General features: G+C 40.1%; 2 protein-coding genes across 9 annotated transcripts in view; one reads left to right on the top strand and one right to left on the bottom strand.

Moving 5' to 3' along the window:
- The first annotated feature begins 230 nt into the window (after window positions 1–230).
- On the top strand, window positions 231–8,502 carry HNRNPH3 (heterogeneous nuclear ribonucleoprotein H3). Of its 4 annotated transcripts, none has more exons than XM_024210062.3 (10): window positions 231–430; window positions 2,069–2,204; window positions 2,760–2,898; window positions 3,457–3,644; window positions 4,043–4,129; window positions 4,399–4,514; window positions 6,704–6,839; window positions 7,547–7,627; window positions 7,707–7,796; window positions 8,202–8,502. In XM_024210062.3, exons 2-10 carry the CDS (start codon window positions 2,090–2,092, stop codon window positions 8,276–8,278), a joined length of 1,029 nt encoding a protein of 342 aa, XP_024065830.1. In that variant the 5' UTR covers window positions 231–430; window positions 2,069–2,089; the 3' UTR covers window positions 8,279–8,502. The 4 variants fall into 4 exon arrangements, with proteins under 4 accessions (XP_024065830.1, XP_024065832.1, XP_024065831.1 ...); XM_024210064.3 differs by having other exon boundaries at window positions 237–430; window positions 3,457–3,599; XM_024210063.2 differs by lacking the exon at window positions 231–430 and adding an exon at window positions 468–1,261.
- Window positions 8,503–12,939: 4,437 nt separating this feature from the next.
- Window positions 12,940–24,092, bottom strand: part of RUFY2 (RUN and FYVE domain containing 2) — a 65,110-nt gene continuing 53,957 nt past the window's right edge. For 2 of the 5 annotated variants that reach the window (XM_024210056.1, XM_024210059.1), the window contains 2 exons: window positions 20,528–20,605; window positions 18,163–19,499 (listed from right to left, as the gene is read on the bottom strand). In XM_024210056.1, the coding sequence (XP_024065824.1) occupies window positions 19,356–19,499; window positions 20,528–20,605 (222 nt within the window). In that variant the 3' untranslated portion in view covers window positions 18,163–19,355. Of the gene's footprint in view, window positions 14,451–15,819; window positions 16,553–18,162; window positions 19,500–20,527; window positions 20,606–24,092 lie in introns of those variants that run through there. The other 3 variants (XR_003899807.1, XM_029911341.1, XM_024210060.1) reach the window with 3 other exon arrangements.

The following is a 24,092-nucleotide window of genomic DNA, read 5'->3' as shown; positions in this document are numbered from 1 at the left end:
TTAAAGACACATGCATGTTATTGGCAGCCTAGGTCTTATAACGACTACCTTACGCATGCGCGCATACGCCTACTGTTTTGTAACGCATGCGCCCTTGCACCTAATAGCCACTCGGCGTTATTGTCGAGCAGAACAGTACCTTTCCCTTGTGCGTGCGCTTTTCTTCAGCCTGACTTAGGTGCGCATGCGCCATTCCCGGTACCTTGGACGTAAGCAGAGCTGAGGTTCCCGTGCGTAGCGTGGCTATCGCGATACTTGTGTGCCCGCGACGCCATCGTACCTGCCTGTTTCTGCCTTCGCTGCGTAGTTTGCCAAGCAAGCAACGCGCCCGCCGGTGAGAAGCGAGGAGGCGGAGGTTTCTTCGCTCCCCCCATCCTCCACCATAGAGCCTACCGTCGCCGCACATCGAGGAGAGTGTGAGGATCTCCCGGTGAGTACGGGGAGAAGGGCCCGAGCTAGCCGCAGCCCAGTCCGCCCGGTGTACCCGGAGGAGGTGGCTGCAGCAGTTCGGGCCCTGGGGGCGGACAGACATCTCCGCCCCCGAGCAGGGGGGCGGGCGAGCGTGTTGAGGGCGCTGAAGGCCGCGAGAACGCTCGGTTGGGGCGATGCGGCGGCGACTCTTCGCGAGGCCTAGCTCGGGCGCGGCCGCCATTTTGAGTGGTGGCGTTGAACGCGGCAGTGGCTGCGGGAGCCCGACTGCACGGCGGGGTAGCCTTTGAGGGGCTGTGGGTGGAGGCTGCGAGGTTCCTGGGGAGATGGAAGTAGACGCCTGAGGGATCCCCTGGGAGACAGGAGCTCGGGAGGTGGGAGTGGCTAAGTAGCTGCGGTAAATGGCGCCTGGAAGCGGGCGGCGGGAGAGGCGCGCACTTGGCGGTAGTTAGTATTGCGGCCTGGCTGAGCGGCAGCGCGACCACAAAGGCGGGCGGCAACGGAGAGAGACGTCTGGGCCTGGCTGACGAAGAGGCGGGGCCGCGGTGTAACGCGTGCGAGGTCTCGCCATTGTCATACCCGTGCCCAGCCTCGCGGCCTATTGTGAGACCCCCCCATGGGATTAGTGCGATCCGAGGCGCGAATTGCCTGAGTCTCCCGCTCTGTGGAGGGATCTGTCTCAGAGTGGATTAGTCGTCCCCCTTTCCCGGGTTACTGCAGCTTGCTCCCCAAAGACTTCCTCTGTTGGGATAATATTTTCTGCCTCACAAGGGTGTTGTGGGAATTAATCCATTAACAGACACACTGCGCTTGGAAGACAAAATTGATTTATGTAAGTGCTAATATTAGTAGTTACAGTATAATAGTAATAAAAGAATCGTTTCTTTTGTTGACCCAGTAGCATATATTTGCTTTTAAACTAAATACCGTGTTTTGATGCTTAATTCATACAAGTCTATAATTTATAAACTGATATTCTTGATGTGTTCTGATAGTAACAGTAATAGTCTCGTTTGTCAAATTTGAATCATACTATAATATTAATGAGATTTAAAAAAAAAAGTGCCATTACTGGGGATCCAAGTTACAACTCAGCTTTCACTTTTATTCTTGTTCTTTGTCTACCCCGACTCTCAGGATAGTCCTTGTTTTCTGTATTCCTCTTCAGGTTTTTAACTTAAAGCATTCTGATCATTAGTAAAGTTATTCTCCTGTCTTCAAAAAAGGCCCATACAGCAGACCAAGTTAAAAATGGGGCATAATTCTTGATTTAATTTGTCAAGAGTTAAGGGGGATTTTTTTGTATAATCTCAACCCCCTTTAAGCAAGGCAAGTGAAGATGTGCGTGCATGTGAGAGACTGTCAGACTCTAGAGGGATTGTGTACTAAGTTTTGTCTGCTTTGTGTGTTCAACTAAATCTCTGGCAGTACAGTACTCTGCCATATTTGATACCCTTCTGGATGTATCTTACATTCTGGAGTTGTACTATAATATGCAACAGTAATAGAGTTTATGATGCATCATATTAGCTTATAACTGAGGTAAAATTAAATGTGTATGGAGTTGGGTTTTGGAGGGGGATTGGGGTAGCAATACATTGATTCTAAAACACTGACTTTTCCTCCTTGTTTTTTGTAGTGTGTTGATTTAAGTAGCAAGATGGACTGGACTGGGAAACACAATGGTCCAAATGATACATCTAGTGATGGAACAGTACGACTTCGTGGACTGCCATTTGGTTGCAGCAAAGAGGAGATTGTTCAGTTCTTTCAAGGTATCTCTAGTATAGTCAAAGTACAGTGACTTTGTTTTTATGTTTCTATCACATCAGTGTTGCACATAGTTTAACTTTTAATACCCACTTTTTTGGATGGGAGGGGGAATCTTGTTTTAAACTTTAGATTGTTTTTCCAAACTGTGAATTATGCTGGTCTAATTAAAGTACAAATAAGTTCAGATTCAATAAAGACTAGAATATGTCTTAACTTTTAGTCAAGGTAGTAAATGTATCATGCATATTGAAATAACTTACTCTGTTTATTAGATTTTTGGAGCACAGTTAAAATATTTGACTAGTAGTTATGATATCTTCATATAATGTAGGCAGACTTATTCATGTGTAGCTTAAACAAAAAAAACCACTACTAGAACAAATATGGCTAAACCATTAATTTTTAATGAAAAATCATTGGCTTGTCTTGTTGGGTGATGGGGGAAACTAAGCTATTTTTTTGTTGTTTAGATTTGCTTTAAGTATTTGCTACAGATGGGAATGTTTCAGCCTTTAACACTGTTCCCCTTGATGGGGTTATTTGTCCTTGGGTTAAAGGGTTGGAAATCGTGCCAAATGGGATAACATTGACGCTGGACTACCAGGGGAGAAGCACAGGGGAGGCCTTCGTGCAGTTTGCTTCAAAGGAGATAGCAGAAAATGCTCTGGGGAAACACAAGGAAAGAATAGGGCACAGGTGGGGATGGAGAGTTTGGGATGGTGTTAAATCTTTATTTTTGGGGGTTGTGGGTCAGTAATGCTTTTTTGGGGGGTGGGGACCATAATATTTTAACTGGCTATTTTAAAGAATTTATATTTATGATCCTAAGTTTAACTTGGAAAATACAATAGATTTGGGGGGTGGGGGAAGATAGTAATACTATGTAGTTTGCTAAAATCAGAATTTTGTCTTTTTGTGTAGGGTATTCTGTGATAAATCTATAGTCAGCCATTTTTCAACTGTATTATTTCATATTGGGGGAACACGTTTCAGAGACTTTTGAATTTAATTTTTACAGTTAGAATTTTCAAGTAGTAAATTTTACCAATGTAAAGTTTTCTTTTGATACACTTAAGAATCTTAAGGCATTAGGTGAAACTTAAGTTGTATGGTATCTCTAGTCACTTTTTTTATTGGATTTTGCATCTAGTTATAGAAATGGCATTTAAATAATTTTCTACAAAATCTGTTGTAACTTTCAAACAGCTTATGCATGTATTCTTATTTGTGCCTTGAAAATCCTCTCTTACTTAGGTATATTGAAATCTTCAAAAGTAGTAAGAGTGAAATCAGAGGATTCTATGACCCACCAAGAAGAATGATGGGACAGCAACGACCGGGACCATATGATAGACCAATAGGAGGAAGAGGGGGTTATTATGGAGCTGGGCGTGGAAGTATGTATGACAGAATGCGTCGAGGAGGTGGTGGATATGACGGTGGTATGTGTATCTAATGAGCAAAGGTTCTGTTGTCAGTTTCTTCATGTTTCTGACATTTTAGTCAAGAAATACAGAAATGGCAGTAATATCAGTACCTACTAGGTTTGGAGAGTCTTTTTGAAATCTGGATTGCTATCTATGGTGTCATTACCAAATGAGACCATGAAAATGATGATACGTGTTTATAAAGGTAAAGGAATGGTATGAGAACACATCAGGACATTATTTTTTTAATTGATGCAGGGAATTTTTCATTTACACTTGATGCTGAGAAATCCTACTATCATCAGCACATAATGCGAGTTACCAAAAGGTTGCAAAAATGTTATTGTTCATATATTGTATTATAATTTTGTAATTATAGTACATTCACACACTTTTCTTGTTAAATTGTACAGGATATGGTGGCTTTGATGATTATGGTGGATATAATAACTATGGCTATGGAAATGATGGCTATGACGACAGAATGAGAGATGGGAGAGGTAAAATCAAGAATTAAAAATTTTATACATAATGAGCTGTTTTAAAGGGTATTCCCAAAGAACAGATATTGGTCTCCTTCATACGAGAAGGAATCACCAGATGGTCAATTTAAAGTAAAAATATCTGGCGTGTATTAGTGTTGGGGTTAAAATGTTTTTGTTACCAAGTCCCAGTCAAGAGTGGCAGTTGCATGATGAAAGTAGCAACCAGTGGTGGTAGTTGAATCTTCCCAGCCTTTCATGAGGTTCTCAAATATATTATTTTACAGGTATGGGAGGACATGGCTATGGTGGAGCTGGAGATGCAAGTTCAGGTTTCCATGGTGGTCATTTTGTTCATATGAGAGGATTGCCTTTTCGAGCTACAGAAAATGATATTGCTAACGTAAGTATGATAGGAAAAAGTTTCTCCTACTGTTGTGCTGTAGCTTTTCATGTTGCTGTTTCTCCCAGACATAGCTATTTTTATTCATAGTTCTCCGTGTTTTTGTTCTAAGAGTCAGCAATTAATCTCGTTCAATCTATTGTAGTTTCTCTTGAAGCGGAAACAATTGCTTATATCTGCAGCAACACAACATTAGACTCACAATTTAGGGTTGGGATTTTCAGAAGTATTGGAGACAGGCACCCAACTTTCACTAAATGTCAATGGGAGCTTAACTCCCTTAAATGCTTTTGAAAATCCCATCCTTATGCACACAGTTGTTCTTTTGACTAGCAGTTTGAGAAAATGATCAGGTTTATGGCTTAGCCATCTGTCCAGTCCCATTGGTTGAGATTTAGTTGCAGAAAGTGTTCTTGATATGAGAGCTCCTAATTAAAACTTTTCAACATTATTAGAATGTTACTAGCATACTATGAAACAGCAGAAATAATTAAAACTGAACCGTTCTTAAAAATTGGGGGGGGGGTGAGGGGGAGGGTTGTGATGTGTTTCTGACATCAGATTTACAGACCAGCAAGTGAGGAGTTAATAAAATTTTCCAGACATAAATGAAAACTGTTTAGGTTCTACTTCATCTTAAGTGGTACCACTCTCTGATTACCCTCTGGCTTCTCTCCACACTACTCTTGTTATCCAACAGCAGTTACATTTCAGTCTATTTGAGAGAGATGCTTCTAGCCATTCAAAAGGTGGGATATCCAGCCTGTATTTAGATGATGCAAAGCAATTTTTTTCAGTTCTAGCAGGGGATGTTAGCTTGTCAGATTTGGAAATAATTGCAATTTTAAGGCTGGAAGCAGCCCTCATCATCTATAAGATGATCTCTTGCATAACTGCCGTAGAGTAATTCCTGTATCAAGCCCAATAACTTGTGGTTTGAAATACAAAATATTTTTTCAACAGATATGCAAGCTTGATTTAAAGACTCCAAGTGACTGATAATCACTATGTCCATTGCTAAGTTGTTCCAATCCTGATTTTGGGGGGGGGAGAACATGCCTCAAATTCAAAATGAAAACATAATTTCAGCTTCTGTCATTGGATCTTTTTATGGTAAAGAACTTTGCTATAAAGCTTTGGTGCAGAGCACACTTGTGTAGGACTGATAGTTTGCTTGATGCGTGATCCTAAAATTATTACTGAACCCATGGACTGGTGGGAGTGCCTGGTCCAAAACACCTTTCATTACTTATTCTGTACTTTGGCTTTCATGTGGCACAGGCAACAACCATGATTTGGCTTACCATATTTCTCAATTTCCCAGATACGCACCTTACCCAGGTATCTCATTATGCCCCAGTTCTGCAAACACATGCTTAAGTGTTTGCAGGTTAGGAGCTTTAACAGTATACTAACATTTTTACAAGTTATCAGTGTGCTACTTAAAAGGTTTCAATTATGAAAGCATTTACTTAATTGAAGCTTTTGTTTTCCCTCAAATGTTGTTCTCCCCTGGATGGAATGCCATAGTCTTATCAGACCAACTCAGACTGACCATGTTGCTCTTTAACTGCTGCTTACGGAGAATCTAAACGTAAAGAAGTCACAGTTGTATCAATTCACACATTCAAGTACCAATTAGCTTATTAAATTTGATTCAACTACTGTTCTACAATATTTAACTTCGAAGAATTGTTATACTAATTATACCAATCATGGGAAATGTCAAGTGCAAAGGACAAGATCCACGAGTCCAGATTTCTATTTTTCGCTCTATTGACTTGTTTTGTTTCCTTTAACAAATCACTTACCTTTCTGTATCTAGTCTACCTGTTTGACAAATGGGATATTACTTAGCCATCTTACAGGTAGAATCTTAAGTTTTGTAAAGGTCCTTGGATAAATCTTACTATGATAAGATGAGGCAGTATTCATAGAGAATATAGTCATGCCTAGAAGGGGAATTAATCTGTTCATACTCTAGGAATAAGAAACATTGGACCGATTGAGAAAATTAGAACTAAAAATAATTCAGTAATTCCAAACATTTTCTTTTAAACTGTCACTTATCATAATGAGCTCTTTAAAATCGTAATTTAAATTTTGTTGCTAAAGCTGTTTAATACAATGCTTGAACATTATTTTGATATTAGTGAATGAACATTGTTAATTCGTTAATTTTTTTTTAGTTTTTCTCACCACTGAATCCTATAAGAGTTCACATTGATATTGGGGCAGATGGAAGAGCAACAGGAGAAGCAGATGTGGAGTTTGTAACACATGAAGATGCAGTGGCTGCCATGTCTAAGGATAAAAATAACATGCGTAAGTATTACCAGTGTGTGAACTTTAACCATTCAGTGACCAGCCCTAATTAGATTCCTAGGTCTTTTGTGCATATACTAGATGAGAGCTGTCAGTGGGGTCTTGTAAACACTTAAGATGAAACTGACAGCATGCTCTCAGCTCACTTCTTACTTCCCCCTGCCTTCTGCTTTCTCTCTGTTTTATTGGCAGTAGGAAGGAGAAGCAGTTCTTAAGGTGCTACGAACATGACTAGAGCCTACTAGCCTGAGGCATAGTGGAAGTAGAGAGGGGAGGCAGGCTCTTGCCTTTAGACACTTCACATCTGCAGATCCTGAAAGTTCCTTTAAATATCTGAGCTTGCACCTAGGCTGCATTGTGGTGTGGCTTGATTTTCCTGTTTATTTCTTTCATGGCTTGATTTCACATTAATAGCTTGTGAAAAATAATATCGAAAGTCTGAAACCGTTTTACTCACAAAGCATGTGCAGCATATGCTGCCCTGCCAGTATATATCAGCTCTGGCATGGGATGACCACATGCAGGGTAAGAGGTTTCAATGTCTATTCAGTTAAGTCACTGTCTTTTTGAGACTACCAATAAGGGTGCAAATTGTCCATATTCATTATTACTACTGTCACAGTTATCTACTAGGAACTAATCTAACACTGACTGACCTAAAATACTGAGTAGTTTTTGTTTTGTTTTTGTTTTTAATTTCTTAAAAGAACATCGATATATTGAACTGTTTCTGAATTCAACTGCTGGAGGAGGCTCGGGAATGGGAGGCTATGGCAGAGATGGAATGGGTATGTATGGCTTCAAATTTTAGTTCATTAGCAAATACAAACTTGATCTCATTATAACACTGCATGTTTTACCTTCCAGATCAAGGAGGTTATGGCTCTGTTGGCAGAATGGGAATGGGTAGCAATTACAGTGGAGGATATGGTACTCCTGATGGCTTGGGTGGATATGGTAAGTAGTGGTTTTGTTTTTAATTAAGCGAATTAGCTACATGAGCCCTACTGTCACTTTGAAAGTTTTTATGTGGTTTTAAAGTGAGAACTTGAAGTTTTAGAATTGACGCATTTTTAAAACTTGAATTTTTTTTTTTTTTTAAACCAGAGGTGATGTCTTCATTATAGACCACCTTTCCTCCCACTGGTGAATGAATCAAACTTTTCTGACAACTAGCAGTTGTTTTCACACAGAAATATTGGGAAAAGGAACATTTTTAGCTGATTTTCAATGCAATTTAATAGTTTAAAAACAAGGGCTCATATCATCTAAGCAGGTCTCAGTGAATCAAATTGAGAACTACTTCTGAAACTGGTAACTGTTCAGAGAATTGAGTACATAATTAAATCAATTATTTTGCAGGTCGTGGCAGTGGAAATAGTGGTGGATACTATGGGCAAGGCAGTATGGGTGGAGGTGGATGGCGTGGAATGTACTGAAGAGTGACCTTGCTTCTACAAAATATCCTGGAAGAAACAGTATCTGGTCTACTAGACTTTCTTACAAAATTTAATTTCTTTTGTATTTTAAGAACTTTATAATGACTGAAGGAATGTGTTTTCACAATATTATTTGGTAAGCAACAGATTGTGATGGGGAAATCTGTTTTCTGTAGGTTTTATTTGTTGCATACTCTGACTTTAAATAAATTTTTATATTCAAACCACTGATGTTGATACTTTTTATACTAGCTACTCCTAAGGATGTATTGCATATTCAAGAATGCATTTGGTTAAGATGTACTATTGGTTTATTAAAGGTGGTTGTACTGTAACACTGATTCAGTTCTCTGTAAACATGGTATAATTGAATCTTAGATTAAAGATACACTTGTTAAAAGGAATAAGATAGAAAAGTAGATTAGTTTGGTTTTGGTTACAACCTATTCTAAATTGTCTTTCAAGTATATACTATTAAAAAAAATCCCACAACAAAATACTAAGTTACAGGTACGGAGGCTAAAAGTTACAAATTTGGCTTCCTTGTTTTTCATGTCAAAAGCACTATCTTCAAATGCACAACTGTATAGGTTGGTTGGTGTCTGATCTGTGTGTCCATAAGAACGGGCAACTCAGTTCCTCAGTTTGCTGATCCTTGCACTAATATCGAGCAAGTTTCACATTTACTGATAAATCTTCATGTCTTTATACTTACAAACCAATTTGTCTTGTTAGTAATGGTTGAAGGTAATTTAACTAAAGTTTCCTTTTCCATATGAACACGACACAAAAATAAATGGGACAGAGTACTAGTTACGTTAAACTATATCTGGTTTTAATATACTTAATATCCAAAACATGTCAGAATATTAAATGGCATTAAGTCAAATTGTGCACGGGTCTCATTTTCCTGAGTCTGTTCAGAAAAGAAAATACAAGTAGTTTTGCTGCTGAATAGCTGCTAATAGCCTGCATCTATTCAAAATTTGGCAGTTGCTTTTTTACTGAAGAAAGGATTCATCATTTTAGGGAGTTATTTGGCATCCAAATACCCCTTCAAATGAAAGCAAACATATAAGACCAATACTTGTCAAAATACTTTCACACAACCCAACCACATCTTGGTAATGTTTTTGTGCATTTGTGACATGTAAGATGTTTGGAACCATGTTGTTTGAAGACACTAACATACATGATGTATAATGAAGAAAAAGGTATTTCATAATTCTCAGCCACCGTGCTCTTCCAAATTTTAACTGCTTGTCCTTAAATGCCTCCCTCTAATTTGTCAAATGTGCTCTTGGTTATTGAAAGTTTGTCACCTGTTTTTGCAAGTAATGTGTTTGTAATAAATGTGTTATTGTGGGAGACAATAGAATGGAGTTTATTTTGCTAGGAAGTGTGTGTGTCAAATTAGCTTGAGGTCTACAAAACATCTGAGAGAATTAAAATGGGAGTGTCTTGTTCAGTGTAGCTACAGCTGCAATAGTATTAATCTTTTCCACTCCTCCCCTCAACTTCTTCCTTATAGAGCAGGCCCTATGATATGAAAAACCACAGCTGAATCTGTGTTTTTGATATGGACAGCAGATCTCTTGAGTCACAACCCATCTGAAACTTGTGCCCTAGACTTTTTGAGGGTGTGGTGAGGTCAAACTTTAAGTGCTGAGTGGCTGCAATCAAAGTGGTCTGGGTGAGGAAAAGGCATGCTAGTTAGATACTGGAAAAAGGGAAAGGTGCTTTGTTTGATCCTGAATATTCTAGACCAGCAGTTCTCAAACTGTGGGTTGCAACTCTATTTTAGTGGGGTTGCTAGGGCTGGTTTAGACTTGCTGGGGCCCAGGGCCAGAACTGAAGCCTGAGCCCCACTGCCAGGGGCTGCAGTTGAAGCCTGAGGGCTTTGGCCCTGGGCAGTGAGGCTCAGGTTACAGGCCCCCTCCCTGGGGCTGAAGCCCTTTGGCTTTGGCCTCCTCGCCCAGGGCAGTGGGGCTTGGGCAGGCTAAGTCTTTAGTTCCCCACTCCTGGGGCCACATAATCATTTTTGTTGTCAGAAGGGAGTCGCAGTGCAATGAAGTTTGAGAACCCCTCTTCTAGACTGAAGTGAACTTCATCTGTTGACATAATGCCTTCCTTATACTGAAAATAGTAGTAGCATAGGACTGAACTAAACTGCACCACTCCATTAGATGGGCTTTCTGCTATCTTTTTATTGAGGGGGAGAGCCATTTAGGATAAAGCTAAGTAAGCTTCCCTCAGTCATAAGTAGAAAAGCTGGATGTGTCTAGTTCTGGGTTTGGACAAATATGCCTATAACTAAGGCCCTCTTTAAATCATAATTTCAGGGATATGGGAATTGTGAAAATACCCCCCCCAACTACCCCTTTTTAATATTTGTCCCTTGAAACTAAATTTAATTGTAAAATTCCTTCAGTGCAAATTCAATACTTTGCCCTTTAGTCATGAATGTTTTTTTTTTTTTTTTTTAATCTTGATTTACACAGGGCTCTAGCTATAACTATTGCACATGCAGTGAAAGAGACCTGTTGAAAATTAGGTGCGTACATGTCAAATAGCTGAAGTTGTGCATCTCCTTGCCTCATTCCTAGCTTCTGAAACATGGTGGATAGCTCTTATAGAAATCTACTTAGAGTTTTTTCATACAACTTGTTGCACTCTGACCTAACTCTTATGTAAAAGGTCCAGCTGCCAAAAGTAAGTGCATTCTGTTACATTGCGGTAGCAAATGGTGTCTTTTGTGATATGAGGGAATGGAATGAGATCAACGCATTGCAATCTACCTGGCCTATTTTCAGTCAGTGGGTCACTACCATCTGATACTGAACTAGAACTGCTTATCTGAAGTTTATCTGAAGATAAGTTATTAAAGTGAGTAGAAATAAATACACAAGGTGGGTGAGCTAGTATCTTTTATTGGGCCATTGTCTGTTGGTGACAGATAAGCTTTCAGGCACACACAGCTCTTCCTCAGGTCTGGGAAATGACTTACAGCCTTTCACATTATGCCAATAGGTTCAATGTTAAATCTGAAATATCGCTCTAAGGGATAAACAGATTTCAAATAGAAAAGCTACACCATCTCTTCCATGATGTTAAGCCTCACAGCAAGGGGCAACCTATAACGTTAATAGATCAGGTGGAAAGGCCGAGCATTGGCAAGTGACCTGATCGCATTCAAGTACAGAGGGCTATAAACATGGGCAGCAGCTCTCCATCCTTAGCTAGTTTTAGTAGGTAGTAAAAGGGAGAAAGAAAAAGATACAACTTTTTGGTCAAAATTATCTTGCAGAACCAGTTACTTAACAAGGTAAGTAACTGCTCTTTACTCAAAGCCATCCAGAAAAAGAAAAAGGCATCACAAAAATGTAGGGCTGGAAGGGACCTCAAGAAGGCATCAAGTGCAGCTCCCTACACTGCAGCAGGACCAAGTAAACCTATTAAGATGGATTTCTAATGTTTGAGATGGTGTTATCCACATGCTATTTTAGTATAGTCCAAAATCAGGGCAGCATGGGTTGAGCAACATAAAGAGGGTAGTGGTTTTATCTATTTATAAAGAAATGGATAATACTGCACTTTCCTACTTATAGCGCTCTAAGAGACTAGTTTGTGCTATAAACTTTTTCTCCCCTACAAAAATAAGGAAACCTTAAAGTTTCAGTTATAGAGGTTTAAGCAGGAAGGCAGTGCAGTAATTAAGCAATATTGAAATTTTAGTAAGATAAAATAAAGTATGTAAGAATTTACATTAGTTTCCAATTTATTTGATTACATCTCTATAAAAAATTAGATTTAAAATTTTTATTAAAGCTAATGTTAGTTAATACATAGGTTGAGGAAAGAGTGTCTGTACATGTGGGTATAGTGCTTAGATTATCTACAATACGTTTGTTTTTAAAGTCATAAGATCTAGTGCATAATCAGCAATAATCCAAATTGAGGTGAATGAATTTAAAGAATACAGTTTAGATATCTAGCATCCATGCACTTGGGTACATTACTCATGAAAAAAAGTTATACAGAGTTGGTAGCAGAAAGAAAAATATATAGAGTGAAGATTGTCCCTCAGTAATTGAAAATTTAGGATAGGTTCATTTAGAGAGAGAAAAAAAAGTCCATGAGGGAAGTATGTTACTTTCCTGACTGCTTCTCATCGGCACTCCAGCTCATCCCTCCTGGTATTGCTGATGTCCAGTAGTGTATTCTATGTAAATACCCCTTGACCACCTGATGGCGTCTGACGACATGAGTTGCCGCATCAGCCAAGCGTAGTGTTGACCGACTCCACGTTCTCTCACCACTGGCTCGTTAGTGGGGTTCCATGTGCCCAGGGCTCCAACGATCAGCGCATGAATTTGGACCTCATAGCTCCTAGCTCTCAGGGTATCAGCCAGAGGGGTGTATTTCTCCAGCTTTTGAGATCAGGCGTCATGGAAAGCTGGGGTACTACTAAACCAGTGCAAATCTACATACTAGGCCAAATCCTGCTCACTTTATTCACACAGTCCCACTGCTGGGTAGTACCTCCAGGAATAAAGTGAGCAGCATTTAGCCCATTGTGTGACGCAATATTAAGACAAAGTATTTTAATAGTGGAAACTGTCAAGTGTTCAAAATACTTAAATAATAGCTTATGTGCACAGTTTGGTTATGTCATTTTATTTCTTCAAACAAATTACATGTTTACAAACATTTGCATTATTTTAATTTACAAAACTCTCAAAATCTTAAAAAAAATTCTTTACAAAAGCTACATAAGCAATTACAATTAAATTCTTGGCATGATCAGTAGAACATTAATTGCATGACTACTCTCAAAAGCTACAGCTAAGCTTTTTATGTGCAAGAATGATTTATGAAGCTGAGTCAAAAAATGGAATTATTTCAAAACCATCTTGCTCCTATAATAGGAGCAATCCAAGCCTGTGGATAAAGGAAATAATTGGGCTGATAACTCTTCGGGTTTCCACTGGCCAGTGCAGATTTGGGGGAAAGAAGAACAAAATTAGAGCTAGAATAACAAATGCCTGGGTCAAATGGAAAGAGATAGGAAGTTACCAGTAAGCTTAAAAGAGAAGTCTAGAAAACAGTGGTTCATCCAGTTTTAGTGTATGACACTTGAGTGTTGAGCAACAGCACTGTTCCACAGAAATGCAAATCTTGAGATGGATGAGTGGTGTAAACAAGAAAGACCTGGTGGGGAATGTCTTGTTAAGAGACATGTTCATAGTAACACTGATAGATTAAAAAAAAAAGAGGGGGTGAAGGCTTGGCCATGTAAAGTGCAGTCCTGACAACTATGAGAGTCCAAGAGATCAAGGGAAAAAGAGAGGCTGACCCAAGAAGTGCTGGGAAGTCATAAAGGAAGACATGCCAGTATGTGGTGTGATAAAGGATATGGCATTGAACTGAGCTCTTTGGAGGGAGAGGACTTGGAGAACAGGACCCTATTTGATAGGATTAACACAAAAGAAGTGCAGATTTAGGAGTAAATTCTGCAGTTGGAGCCCAATCCCACAATGAACTCAGTGTGCAAAGCTTATTGCAGGATTGGGGCATTCATATGGAAGAAAGAAGCTTTATTCTGACAGAGTGGGTTTTCATTTGTTTTGTTTTTTTCAAACTGGTCAAAAGTTTGGATTGTTAGTCGTCCCAGTAGAAATAGGTGAGCAGAGTTCAGGTGAGGTGTATGCTAAATGCAACTTATAGAGATGTTATCCCATGTAATAATTGCTCGGTGTATTGTTATTTAACTGATATCAACCACTACAGGAATAGGTACACGTGATCTAGTAGCAGACAGTTGCCATGCAATATCCATTTTTAAAAAGGGCAGGATGTATCATGTCATGTCACGCTGACTCAAACCCTCTCACTCACACAGCCTGAGTTCTGCAGGTTTGAGAGGTGATGGGAAGGGAGAATTTTCCCCTCTCACCAAGGAGCAGAACAGCTTTGTGGCCCCATATTGTCCATGACTGCAGACTTTACCATACAATTACACATCTTTAATAAATATTCTAACACTTACAGTTGCAAAGAACTTGAAAATGCAACACAAGTGTAACTGATGTAGTGATATCTGCCTACTTTTGCACAGCCTGAAACAACTTTGAGATGTGAACTTTCCTATTCATTTACATGGCTCTGAAACCTAGAGATGACAAATATTTCACTTGTTGACATTTAAATTGTTGATTACTTTAGAAGGAACATTTGCAAATGTTCTTCGAACCATCTCAGACTGTCTCCCACACCCACCCAGGTGCTAAAAGGCCCAAGTGTTTCTTGGGTAGCTGGCAAAATCTCCAGCTTTGCTCTGGACAGCATCTACAATACAGTTATGTGGTCAGTGCAAAAAAAATTTTGGCATGTCAATAACTCAAAATGAAGGGAAACATAAGAAATAATATTAAAATAAACAGTCTACTGATTATACTCTTCATTTTCATATTTAATTAAAAATCTCAATTTTTTACTTTTAAGACACCTACCACAACGAAGGGTCACTGAATGCAGGAATTTTGCTGCAAAATTTAGCTTACTACAGAGCACAAATAGCTTTTGCTAGAACAGCCTGCAGGCTGCTGTAAGCACAGTAATTATTGCATCTCTCTTTACTGAGGCCTAGCCAATAGTTCAGTGAAGTCACAATCATTAGCCTCAACACCACACTGTTGGATTTCCTCTCACTCCCAACCCTCATCCATTCTTCTCCCCCGCCACATGCAGTGGAACCACTTATTCTATACACCCATAGGGGCAGAATCTGCACCTAAACAAGTCCATTCTGTCTGTCTTTTGTACTGTACATCATTTTGACATGAAGAGTTTATCTGTGCATGTGGCATTCAAAGGGTTTGCACTTAGGATTGATGTAAACAACCCATTAAGGCATTAACAGAAGTTCATAAGTCTGCTGCGGAGGTTTCAGTAGGAGTTCACATCAGGTACTAGAGCAGGCGTGGGCAAACTGTGGGCCAGATCCAGCCCGTGGGACTGCCCCCCATGGCTCTGCAGGCCCGGCGCCGCTCTCAGAAGCGGACCCCGGGCAGGGGGGCAGAGGGCTCCGTGTGCGTTGCCCTTGCCTCCAGGCACCGCCCCCCGCAGCTCCCATTGGCTGGGAATGGGGAACTGCGGCCAATGGGAGCTTCCAGGGAGGTACCTGGAGACGTGGCAAGGGCAGTGCACGCAGAGCCCTCCGCCCTCCCTCCCCCAGGGGCTGCAGCGCTTCCTGGAGCGGCACGGGGCCGGGGACAGGGTAGGCAGGCAGGCAGGGAGCCTGCCCTGGCCCCAGTGTGCGCTGCTGTCACCCCGGAGCCGCTTTAGGTAAGTGACGCTGAGCTGGAGCTTGAACCCCTCCTGCACCCCGCCCCCCAACTCCCTGCCCTGAGCCCCTTGTACACACCGCACCCCTCCTGCACCCCAACCCCTGCCGAGCCCCCTCCCACAGTCCGCACCCCTGCCCTGAGCCCCTCCCGCACTCCCTCCCGCACACCAACCCCCTGCCCTGCATACAATTTCCCCACCCAGATGTGGCCCTCGGCCCAAAAAGTTTGCCCATCCCTGTACTAGAGCCAGATTCTCAAATAGATGACTGACAAAGCTAAGGAGGGGTGTCAGCAAGAACTATTACCAGCTCCCTGATCCCCGTGCTACATCAGTCTTTGATGTAGTATACCCTTCACTTTGGTGTAGGTGAGAGCAAAGCCCTGGGCTGTTCAGGCAGACAGAGAATGACAGAGTTAGGGTGCTTTGGTCACACTCCCTAGGTTGAGGGCTGTCATATAGCTCATTATACTGGCCATATGGTTTATTGACCCTTGGCATTGGTAGACTGATGCGAAAGGGCTATAACATGCTGGAGAATCTGGCCTATTGACTGTAAAGACTCTTTGTAACAAAAAGACCAATTTAAAAAAAAAAAAATTCTGATGAATATCAATAAATCCAGTTTAGTGCTGCTCCTCCTAATACCAAAACAATACTCCTCTAAGAATTTCTATTGTACAAATACTTTACTATCAGTGCAAATGTACTAATCCAAACCTAGACAATGCACTACATTTTTCTGTCTAGAAATGGTTACTGTAAATTTAAAAATGTTGACACAGTTCAGATCTCACCTCTTTATTTTGCTCCCAGAATGGACTCTGTTTTCACACAACTCAAGATATCCACTCTACCTTAGGTAAGATCAGAACAGAAACTTCTCTATTAGATTCAAAGAAGTTTCTAATTATCAAATTTGAAGTTCTGAAAAATCAAGGAAAAGGTCTTAGTGCTATAAGAACTGCACACACAAAGCATACAAAAAAGCATTAAGGTCCCATGGTTAAGCACTCAAACAAATATCAGGATATGACAAAGTTAAGGGTTCACATTCAACCCTAATTCTCCCCTTTGTTTGTATGCATTGATACAGACTAATTACATACCATTTTTACAGAGCTACTTGTCAAAGTAGAAATGCAGTCTAAGGAGTGTTGTGCATGTAGTCCAGGTCAGCTTGCCTATACAAAACACTAGTCAACCCCTCAGAGGGAACAGGAGGAGCCGTCGCCTCTGCACCCTATTAACATTGCAGCTACACAAAGCTCTGGGCTGGTGAAGTTCTTAAGCTCCTCAGGAGCACAGCATCTCATCAGCCAGAGCCTTCCCCCAATGGAGAATGCCTAAGTCTAAAGGAAGGGGCTAGTGATTTTTCAAACACTCATTTGGTCAAATCAAACCCATTTTGCTCCAGAACAATATTCTGTACAGCTTCAATTATGACTATTTCCTTTCCATATTTCACCTTTCTCACCTGAAAAAACCTTGCAATTTTTCTTCTAAATTGAAAAAGTATTTCCCCACCTCCACTATCCTCATAGTGAAAACAGGCCAAACTGTTCCTTGCTAAAAAAGTTTCCATAACAAAATTCATTTTAAGCAGATATCGAGTCTGGAAAATTTTAGTTCAAAAGGTGAGTATGAAAAAGTTACAACCAGTGAAAACAGGGAGTTAGAACAGAAGATGTTATGCAACCTAATTATAGTTGTCACTGCCAAGTGGCAGCTAAAACAGATGATCAACCTATTAACACAAGGCATGTCCTGCTTAGTATTGGGCTATGTCTACACTACTGCAGTAAATCGCCTAGGTTACGCTATTCCAGCCATGTGAATAACGTAGCTAGAGTCGACGTAGCTTAGGTTCACTTACTGTGGTGTCTACATCGCATTGCATCGACAGGAGACACTCTCCCGTCGACTTACCTTACTCCTCTTGTTCCCGGTGGAGTACCAGAGTCGACCAGAGAGCACTCTGCCGTTGATTTAGCGGGTCTTCACTAGACGCACTAAATCGCTCCCCCGGTGCATCGACTGCAGCACCGTCAAACCAATGGTAGTGTAGACATAGCCTTACAACTCTATTCTCTCTCATTTATTTAGATAGGCTTCTTTTAAACAAGTAGTAATACTGGGCTTTAAAACCTTTAATATAAAAGAGTTATAGCCTCGTAATTCAGTTGCTCCTTCATTTAATATTTTTCAACTAAATGGAATCACTCCTGGAAGTTGATTGGCTAAAACATGTTACTAACTCACTACTGAAATTTGCAGTTAGACCACGATTAGTGTATATTTTATTGAAATGTTTAGCTTTTAAAGCATTTTATCTTGATGTAAACATATTCTGCAGTTGGTAGCAGGAACAGAAGGATGTTTATGCACTAATTCAATATTAAGCCTCTAAAGTATTATAATGTAAACTAGGGGATGAAATGTTAAAAATCAGATAGAATACTGCTAAAAAAAATTGGATTTTTCCTTTTTTCGCCACTGAATAATTAAAAGTAAATAAAACATTCTTATATCCTGTAAACATTATGAAAAGAAAAACTTTACTGTAGTGCCTCAGTTGGAATATGACCTAAAAGAGCACAAAATATATTTAATTTACATTTATGGAATCATTTCCTCCTAAAGATGATTTTTCAATGTAATTAACATATTCCCGTTTATCTCAGAAATCTGAAGATCAAAAGTATTAAAAAACAGGCACAATAATGAAACAGTGTTTTGAGTGTGAAGCGGTGATTTTTTTCTAATGTAATATGGCAAATACATAATGTACACTTATGACTAATCTAAATTTAAAATTCTGTCCTCAGATATGCATATGGAACTTCCATTGACATCAATGGAAGTTGTTTGCATATATCTGAGAGTAATTTCGGCCATTATAAGGGTATATTTTCTCCTAAAATAATAGCCCAGTTTTTTTAAAATAAGTAGATAACTAAAAATAAGGGAAATGTTAACTGTGTAAATACTTATGCTTAATTAAACAAGACTGATTTAATATATTTTACAAAATTGTTTAATTAGCCTGCACGTTTATTCAAATTCCCACTGTCTGTGTTTGGGTAGAAAAGGGAATAGGTTCCTGTCAAACTTTTGTTCAATGTCTTTTAAATACCATTACATGAACTCTGTTGAAGAAAAACTTCAATATGAAATACTCTCTCCATTAAAACTATATAAAACCTTTTATTCCTTTGCTGCCTGTTGAGTGCAACAAACAGAATCAAATATTAAAGGCTGGGATCTGTAAAGGAGCGCAAGGGTGCTAGACACCCGTTTCTCATTAAGTTTCAATAGGAGCTGGATATCTAACTCCCTTAGGCCACGTCTACACAACAAACCAGAGCGGTCAGTGTTGGGCATTATGGGACAGCTGCTGGAGGACTGTTAGAGTCGACATGGGCAACGCAGCATCTACACTCATGATGCATTGACCATGGCTCAACGCTGCTTGGGAAGGTGGTGTTACTATGTCAGCATAACAGGCCGCTTACATCAGTAGGAGACTAAGTGTAGACACATGCACAACTAGGTAAACACAAGGTGGCTTACATCAACCTAACTTTGTAGTGTAGACCAGGTCTTAGTATGTTTTGAAAATCCAAATCTAAACCTGTATTCCAGGAATATACATGTTAATACTTTACATTATATCTTTTTATATAATATGTTAAATAGCAATAGTTCATAAATATTTTGTAGAGGAATTCTATGGCATGTTAGAAGAGCATCTCTGTATAAGAAATGCATGGCAGGAATCACAGACTCGTACAGGCTTTGGCGAGGATGGTAGAGGCAGTTCGTTGTCAGAACAGGCGTTACAGAAAATTTCACCACAGTTTCTACAATGATGCTAAATAAAGATGGAAAAACCAAAGGATATTTTAAATTGAATACAGAAAGTGTGTTATACATTTGATAATCAGCGGTCATAACAAATACAGAAACAGAACTCTTTGAAATTAAACTTTTAAATTCTAGGTAAGAAGTGTGATGGCTGTTTTGTAAAGATGACAGGACAACACATGAAAAACCCCAATCTGTAATGCTTTTCTAGACAGGCTACCAATCTATGAACCCCCTATTTTTTTTTCTGACCTAAGTGAAGTATAACTAAAATTACCAAAATCAAATGAAAAGGCACTATAAATAATGTTACCACTAACTGGGGCTTGAGTTTGCTCTTCAAGACCCATGCATGCAGTATCATGTATGCTGTAAAATAACATGCTAGAAATGTCTTGAATTACATTTGTAGAAGCCAAATATGGGTTTGATTTGAAAATGAAATGATCTGTCCAGAATCTCATCTAGTAGCTAAAAGGATTTAAAATAAAAAAAATAAAATGATTGAGATAATTTAATTTCAGAAGCAGTTAAAGCACATGCCCAAATACAACCTTCTTCAAGCTGTTTTAATATTCATATTCATTCAAAATATTCATTCATATTTTCTTAGTCTCTTGTATAAATATGCATTGCAAACACTGTTTAAATATGACACACATGCATATCACCAACTGTAATAATTTACTTGAGACAGTAACAGATCTCAGTGCACTTAAAAAGTTACTTAAAAGGTCTGATCCTACAAGGTGCATTGCACAGACAAACCCCTGAAGTCATGAGTGGGGCTCTGTGCAGGCAGAGGGATCTGCCCACATGGAGCACCTTGTAGAATCAGGGCCCATGTGTGTATGTACACAACAAACACAGACGGAGACGTTCAAATATAAGCATTTTAGGACATGTCCCTAAAATAACTATGTATTAATTCACATGTGAGAGTCTCTGCTGTACCTCTAAGAGTAGTAAATTGAATGTTCTTTACATATGACATTTAAAGACTGGGAATTGATATAGATCTCTACCCAATCTTACCTTCCTTTTGGAAAGAGAAAATTCCTTTTCACATAACTTGCAGTGTGTAGCTTCTTTGTCTTTCAGCCAAACCTGTCCCTGGAGGGGAGGGGAGAAGAGGAGAGGAAAAGTTTTTTCAAAGATCACAAAATATTTGTGACACATCCAAACTTTGGGGCTCTTGTGGACAGGAGTGCTCAACAGAAGCACTATTCTTTATTAATTTTATTACAGTAGCATTTGGAGTTGTACCACCATCATGCCAACTGAGATCAGTGTCCCAATGCATGAGGCACTGTATAAACACATGAAAGACATAAGAGATGGAGCCTGCCCCAAAAGAATTTGCACAGGCTGTGACAGTCTGTACCTAATGTTCACTCTTTTTTACAAAACTATGATAAATTTTGTACAAAGTATGCCTTGTGAGGTATCATTTGAAAACTCAATCTGCTGATCATTATTGTCCGGGTAAAATATGTGTGGCAACATTGTATGTAAAGTTGTAAGAGTTTACTGTATAACATTGTTCTGACATGTTCCAAGGTTAGAAAAGCTGGCTCAAACCACTTCTTCAGAGACAAAGACACTCTGACGTCCGACCAGGTATCAACATAATCAAATGGATTATCATAAACTAACACCTAGTTAAGTGGCCATTCTTCAGTATGAAGAAGAGTGTTAAGCAAGAACTTTACATATTGACAATAGGGGTCAACTGTGGTTCCTGTATAAACAGACGGTCACTTAAACCCCAGCTGGAAATAATCCTCAAGGAGGGGAGAATGGTATAAGAACAGAGAAGACACACACCACAAATTACCTCTCCCCTCATCTCTACTCATGACATAAACAATATTTGAAAAACAAAGGAAGAATAATTGAATCGGGGGAGGTCCTGGCTGAAGCAATCCAGCCAGACTGCTGTAAGCATATGGTGAGAAAACTCTTTTTGCTTTTAAGTACACTTAGCTTGTTAAGTTCTGTATTAGTTTGCATTTTACCTTTTATTTCCTTTTTGTAACCAATTCTGACTTTTATGCCTCATTACTTGCAATAACTTAAAATCTATCTTTCTGTAGTTAATAAACTTGTTTTATCTAAACCAGTGTGTGTTTGTATTGAAGCGTTGGGAATCTCTACTTGAGATAACAAGGTTTGTGCGTATCATTTTCCACCGATGAAATCAGGGACCTTATATGAGCTTGCATTGTCCAATAGAGAGCTGGACAATACAAGACACACATTTCTGGGGGAAGGTCTGGGACTGGGAAGTTGGTGGTGTTGCCCTGTATGTAATTCATGAGTGAGTGGCCAAAGCATTCATGTAATTCAACTGGGAGCGATTTTACATGTTTTAGAGGCTGTGCGAGAGCAGGACCACGAGTGGTTGCTCTTACAGCAAAGAATTGTAAAAGGCACCCCAACTTGGAGATTTGAGGGAACACAGCTGTTCAACAGTCCAGATTGTACCCTGGGTAATGTCACACAAGCTAAATAAACAAGAGGAATAAAGAGTGGGAGGAGGAGGACAGGTTACTCATCTTGTGCAGTAATTGGAGTTCTTTGCAACGTGTGTCCCTGTGGTGCTCCACTTTAGGTGCGCATGCACCCCCCGTGCCTTCGATCAGAGATTTTTGATAGCAGTGCCTATGTGGCCCACACAAGCACCATACACATCCTCATGCCCCATACTGAAGCTATGTAGGTCTGCGCAGGTGAACTGCCCTCAGTTCCTTCTCTACTGCAAAGCCCACAGAGGCAGCTCTGAAGCAAAGGGGAGGAAGGCAGGTAGTGAAACACACACACAGGGGGACACATCTCAAAGAACTCCAGTTATTGCACAAAGTGAATAACCTCTGCTCCTTCTTTGAGTAGTATCCCTGTTGGTGCGTCACTTTAGATGACTCCCTAGCAGTAACCCTTTAAGAAGGTGGGAGTTTCAGAACAGAGTTCATCACTGAAGAAAGAACTGTGTTGCCTACTGACACATCTGATCTTGCAGCGTGAATTAGGGCATAGTGATCGGAAAATGTGTGCACCAAGGACCTTGTTGCAGTCCCACAAATTTTAGCAACTGGAATATCTTTGAGTCTGACTACAGTTGTAGATCTAGTAGAGTGTACAGTCACTCTTAGGGGAAGTGTATTTTGAGTAAAATCATAACAGGCAATAATACATTCAGAGACCCATTTAAAAAGTCCCTGAGTAGAAACAGGCACTCCCTTAGATCAATCTGAAACAGAAACAAAAATAATCTAAGGGGTCTTCCTGAATGGCCTAGTTCTGTTCAAGGAAAAGGCTTACACCCTCAAAGTCCAGTGTATGAAAGACAGACTACTTTGTAGGCTGATGCAGCTTAAGAAAAAAACCTGGAGGGTGAGTAGCTTGGTTGATATAAAACCCAGAGGACACCTTAGATAAGAACTTTGGATGAGGTTGTAAAGATACATTCTTCTTGGAAAACACAGTAAAAGGAGGATCTGCCATTAGAGTCCCCATCTCCCCAACCCTTTGAGCAGAGGTGATGGCCACCAAGAAGGCAGTCTTCAAAGAGAGATGTAGCAGCAAGCACAAAGGGTTGTTTCATGAGGCAATTAAGAACCAGGTCAAGATCTCACAAGTGGCATAGGGGCTCTAAACTGAGGAAAAAAAATGATAAATCCTTTTAGGAATCTTGTTGTGGTCTGATTAGTGAATACTGAGAAACCTTCTAGCACATGTAAAGCTGTCATTGCCACTAAATGAAGCTTGCCAAAAAAAAAAAAAAAATTCAGGCCTTTCCATGAGTTCTAGCTCCAACAAGTAGTCCAGGATTGAAGAAAAAGATGAGTGGGTCGGAGAAAGATGGTAAGTGTGTCTAGTAGATTACTTTCTGCTATTTAATGGTATCTTTGTTTTCCAATGGACATGTGATCTCTTGTCCTGAAAACTACTGAGGAACCAAGCTTGCAGTTGCAGGACATTTGGATTAGAGTGAATCATCTGACCTGGATCCTGAGACAACCATCAAGATATGATCAGGAGCTGCCACAGAGGGCGAGAGGTGAGTTTGATGAGGTTGGGGAACCAAACTTGGCTTGGCCAAGTTTGTGCAGTCAGAATGACTTTGGCCTGGTCTACACTAACCCCCCCACTTCGGACTAAGGTACGCAAATTCAGCTACGTTAATAACGTAGCTGAATTCGAAGTACCTTAGTCCGAAGTTACCGCGGTCCAGACGCGGCAGGAAGGCTCCCCCGTCGATGCTGCGTACTCCGCTCGCCGAGCTGGAGTACCAGCGTCGACGGCGAGCACTTCCGGGATCGATCCGGGGCACTTCCGGGATCGATTTATCGCGTCTTAACCAGACGCGATAAATCGAACTCAGAAAACCGATTGCTTACATCCGGACTCGGATGTAAGTGAAGACGTACCCTTTGGCTTGGTCCTGTCTGATCTTGATAAGGACCTTTAAGAGCAATGGAATTGGAGGATATGCATAAAAAAGATCTTTGGTCCATGTAACGAGGAAAGAGTCTCCTTGAGATTGGGGACTGAATCCTCCTCTGGAACAGAATTTCTTGCACTTTGTTTTGGTTGCTGT

The sequence above is a fragment of the Terrapene carolina genome, unplaced genomic scaffold, assembly GCF_002925995.2.
Source record: "Terrapene carolina triunguis isolate 2854851 unplaced genomic scaffold, T_m_triunguis-2.0 Scaffold95, whole genome shotgun sequence".
NCBI lineage: Eukaryota > Metazoa > Chordata > Testudines > Emydidae > Terrapene > Terrapene triunguis.
This window is presented reverse-complemented; position numbering and strand designations above follow the sequence as displayed.